Below are 5,017 nucleotides of genomic sequence, written 5' to 3' on the forward strand. Positions count from 1 at the left end.
TATATACTGTATATAACAACACAACAAATAAATATACTTATTCGCATGAACGTAGGTATATATTATATATACATATATTTCATAATAAAGTAAATCATACTGTATTTAAGATGTAGATATGCGATTCTTGCTCAATTTCACCTCTCTGTCTATTGACCATCATGGTAACACTTAGCTAAGATACATTGCTGTTAGGTGCACGACACCACTAAAGGTAAGTGATTCGGATAATTTGATGCAACGCTGGCCTTCAAAGGAACATACATCCTATTCGACCAAAATGACCATAATTTACTTGCCAAAATGGACAACTTGCTTTATCCAATAAATGACCACACAGATCATTCTCAGAGAAGAACCACATATTCATTACCATCTGTTTTTCACTAAAATTTCATATGGACTATTTATTCATCATTTATGTACTTGCCTCACAAGACCACATACTATGGACCATTTATTAACACATGTTATCGACCATCGTCTACTTGCCTCACGGGACCATGTATTATGGCCCATTCATAAGACCACATGTTATTCAATAATGTGTACAGTACCTACTTTTCTCACAAGACCACATAATCAACCAATCATTAATTGTCTTCTATGGACAAACCAATAATTCATTTACTCCAAAAATAACATATTGCTATGGACCATTTATAATCTACCTGCCTTCTAAGACCATGGATTATGGACCATTCAATATATTCTTGCCTACAAAACCACACAATATTGGCCATTCATTATGAACTTGCTTCTAAAGATCATGTATTACATTACCTTTTTGCCTGACAAGACCATGTAAAATACTTGCCTCCAAAGACTATGTATGTAGTACGGACCAGACATCATCCACCTCCAAAGCATGTGGCCACTTCAGTAATAATGCAATAATGACAAACATATTTACTGTAGTTTTCTTAAAAACCAGCAAATTATCATGAATATAATGTATGCTGGCTAAAGTACTACTGTATTGTGTGTACAGTACATGTGTACTACTTACTAACCACCATAAAATATACATGATTCCCTAGCCTAATCATATAATTGAGCAACAGTGAACAATGGGAACTGAAAACCTTTGCCGTAACACACTTGCTCTTCTCAATTATATAAAGATAACCTATGTTTTTGACATATGAAATTGTATCTTAAATTGAATCTACTTGGAACATTTATCCAATTCTAAAATAAAATTTTAAACTAAAATATTATTAATAGTTGGTGTGATATAATCACTTGTAAATTTATAATTTTATAACTTGAATATTTTACATCTGCAGACGTGATTGACTGCTATTTCATACTTCTTTTATATGCTGAACGTTGATAGAAAAAAATAAAACTAACATTAAGGTTATACAGTACAACCATATATTAACAATACACTATAAGAATAATGTATACTATTGTATGTAATAAATTTAAACATGTTTTGTTTTACTAAATGCTTTACAGGACAAATATTTATATCAGTTTAAATAACTGAATGAACAATTACAGCTCCACAATGTATTGTATATAGATTTATTTTGTGGAAACTTATCCCATCCACTTAAAACATTTTAAGGAAATATTATAAGGAATACAGTACAGTAATTACTTGTTATTTAGACCATGAATGTTTACAATAATCTTTGGTTAAACAAAGGATAGAAAACTAACTGTTGGTGGTCCTCACAAGCCCATGTTTCCTCACAAGAATTGTCACACAAAATGTCAAATGTGTATTTCTACGAGAGTGAAGTATATTTTGTGGCCCGTATATTGAATTTACATTTCCTGCGATTAGTAACACAGCAAATATTTTAAAATGAATGAATATATCATAAATTTTACTAAGAATAATGACAAGAGCTAAAGAATTCTATCACACTTTGTCATTTTTCCTAAATTTTAAGTAAAAGTCCAAATTTTATAGAACGTATACATTTTGAATGGATTAAAAATCAAAAGAGAGTTAATATAATATCTTTCAATATAACAAGATAACATGTCCAAGATATGTATGGAAATTATTAATGTCTGATTTTAAAACATCCCTAATAGACAATTCTAAATACCACATATTAATTAATAATTACTTAATGAGTATTTTTTTATAATTATTGTTACAAGTCTCACATGTTACCACTGGGACTTTTCAAAGGAACATGCGCTACCGATATAAAACACAACACATATTATAATATACCATTTATATTATACAATTAATCATATTATATTATGAGAAAAAAACAAAATAATAAAAAACACAAATAGAAATATATATTGTTGTTGTATTCAATAGAAGAATACAAAGGCAAAAGAGATATGATAAAATATCAATTGTTCATCATGTTAAAAAAAATGATTAAAAAAATAGTCACAAAAAAGTATATTTTAACTGTGATTTCCTACCTCTATGGCCTATGGTTACTATTTACTACCATAATTCTCAAACTAGACTAATAATTATATTATTAATATGGGTCCTAGTGAAATATATGTGGTCTGTATTGCTGGAACAAAAAATATTTGGTTCACACTTCTAAAAACAAAGGCAAAATAAAACAGAAAATTTCAACTTTATATTAATTTTAGGAATGGCATAATGTTTATGAAGAATGGCAGTAACTGGTGTTTATACAGGGAGTGGGGGCGGCAGAAGCAGGTAGTGTAATTTTGGATGTGAATGGAGTGGGTAGTATGAGCCTCATAACAAGGGCATAAAATGTAAGTCTACAGCTATTTATAACTTTAGATGTAAGAAGAAAAAAAATCTTTCCATTGTGGTATACCTACAAATAGATACACATTAAATTTTAAAATGTACTTGAAATCAATGCTATCATTGATCCCTTCAATTGGTTAAAAAACCAAATACAGTAAAATTTCTGCAAAACACTGCCATGATTTCTGAAAATGTGTATGAACATAATCTTTCTGATATTCAATTACATATACTCACAAAAGCAAATTTCTTTTGCATCAAAACAGTTTAAACAACTAGTAAATTATATTTTGGGGAAAGTTCTGTTTTTTCCTCCAACATTTCATGATCAGTTAATTTTTGAAATTAAGCGTTAATTTAAATTCATTGTTTATAATGTATTAGTACAGAAATCACTGGCCAGTTGTAAACCCATAATGCTTCTCACTGATTCTTCGTAGCTTTTATTCAATCATCTCTACAATTAACCTCATTGATGTTCCTTTCTTGATTATTTCATTCGTATCTTGAAAGATTAGTTATTCCATTTTCTTGACGAGGAGCTAATTTATTTATACACACTATTATATAATATTACCTTCAGAGACTTCCCTGTAAAAAAAATAATGAAAAGAGAGTTAAGCTTAAAAAAATCATGAAAATTAAGACTGGAAAAAATTTTAAGTTATTAGAGTAAACCTAAAACAAGAAGTACTAGCTTCCTTTAATAGACAGACTTATTTATTATTGTTGCAATACCCCTGGCATAGACAATTTAAATTGAGAATTAGCAACTTTCATATTAAAGTCTGTAAATCAGAGGAAAGTGATATAATTTTTTTTTAAACTCTTTAAATGAAGGTTTTTTTAAATGTTCCTTTTTATAATATACATTATTATCAGTGGCGTATCTAGGGTGGGAGCCCACACCTCTAACACAAAAGAATATTGGCGCCATCAGTCGCGCCCTCACTGAAAAACGTTTGAAGCAAAAAAATCAAACTCTAGTAGTTAAAAATCAACTCATTTTGTTCAGTAATCAAAAAATTTAATAACTATGCATTATTTCTCAAGCGTTTTCTATAAGGACATTAGGTGCTTAACAACAGCTAAGATGCAAATAAGGCCACTTTACAAAAACTATATTATTATTATTATTGTGATGTTACTAAAACCTACCTTACGGGGAACTTAGTCAATTGAGAAATTAGAGAACAATTAAAAAAACAACGTTAAGGAGAAATAACATGACGTTAAGGGGAAAATAACACAAAAGATATTCCCCTTAAGTCCGATTTACAGAATTTGTGATTGTTATTATTGTTATTATTCATGTTCTACAAAAATTGTTCAAAATTACATACAAATGGATCAGTAGGTTGCTGCGATGGTGGTCTGTACATTGGCTGTGCCATAGGTGCGTTATATCCCATTCCTGGAACAGCTGGTCTTGCGCTCTATTACAGAAAGAAAATGAATATATTAATTTACTAAGTTTTACCATCAAGCAAAGGTAGTAATTTACGACCCTTGTAGATCTACAGACTAGTCTATGAAGATTGGGGAGCCGGTTATTTTGATGCCTCAATGCTCTATAACTATGTTTAATTATAAGGATGATTTGGACCCTCATGATCTAAAACAAATATTTCTTTATGATATAGGATATATTTTCTGGGGCGGGGGTGGCTAAGCTGTCCGACAGGGGAGGGCTGAGTGAGATAAAGATAACTTAGATAATTTGATTTGAAGTTAGAAAAAGTATCACACTAGCATTAATTGCTAGTTACTAGTTGCCAATATTTCCAACTCCAGGAATGGTTAATAAAATAATAATAATAATAATAACAATAACAATAACAATAACAATAACAATAATAATAATAATAATAATAATAATAATTACAACAAAAGAGAAATAAGAAAAGTTAGAATATACCATTGGCTGAGCAGGTGCCACAAACTGTCCTGAAAATGCTCCTCCTCTCCAATCAGCTGGTTGACCACCCTGCAACAAAAACAGAAGATGCCAATCATCAATTACATGAAGTATTAATTAATGTAGAAAATTTAATTAATGTTATTTTCATCAATGTTGTGAAAGATCATTTTGTCACAGTCTAAGAACCTCTGATGGTATAGTGTAGAAGTTTTAATATCAAAATTATATATCTAAATTATATCGCTTATATCTGAAGGGTGTTAAAACAGTTTAGTCAATGACTGATAATATTAGAATGAAATTGTGCAAAGGTTGTTAAAGTGTTTAATTTTCAGTCATTGACTAAACCATTTGTTCCTAACACCCTTTCTAACAAA

The 5,017-nt window shown here is 29.7% G+C and overlaps 1 protein-coding gene across 10 annotated transcripts in view; it reads right to left on the reverse strand.

Moving 5' to 3' along the window:
* Positions 1–391: 391 nt before the first annotated feature.
* Positions 392–5,017, reverse strand: part of LOC117112764 (phosphatidylinositol-binding clathrin assembly protein LAP-like) — a 46,437-nt gene continuing 41,811 nt past the window's right edge. For all 10 annotated transcript variants that reach the window (XM_033255932.1, XM_033255925.1, XM_033255927.1 and 7 more), the window contains 3 exons: positions 4,638–4,706; positions 4,063–4,155; positions 392–3,310 (listed from right to left, as the gene is read on the reverse strand). In XM_033255932.1, the coding sequence (XP_033111823.1) occupies positions 3,299–3,310; positions 4,063–4,155; positions 4,638–4,706 (174 nt within the window). In that variant the 3' untranslated portion in view covers positions 392–3,298. The remainder of the gene's footprint in view (positions 3,311–4,062; positions 4,156–4,637; positions 4,707–5,017) is intronic.

This window comes from Anneissia japonica, unplaced genomic scaffold (assembly GCF_011630105.1).
Source record: "Anneissia japonica isolate Jap-2015-1 unplaced genomic scaffold, ASM1163010v1 scaffold287809_len330493_cov202, whole genome shotgun sequence".
Classification (NCBI taxonomy): Eukaryota; Metazoa; Echinodermata; class Crinoidea; order Comatulida; family Comatulidae; genus Anneissia; species Anneissia japonica.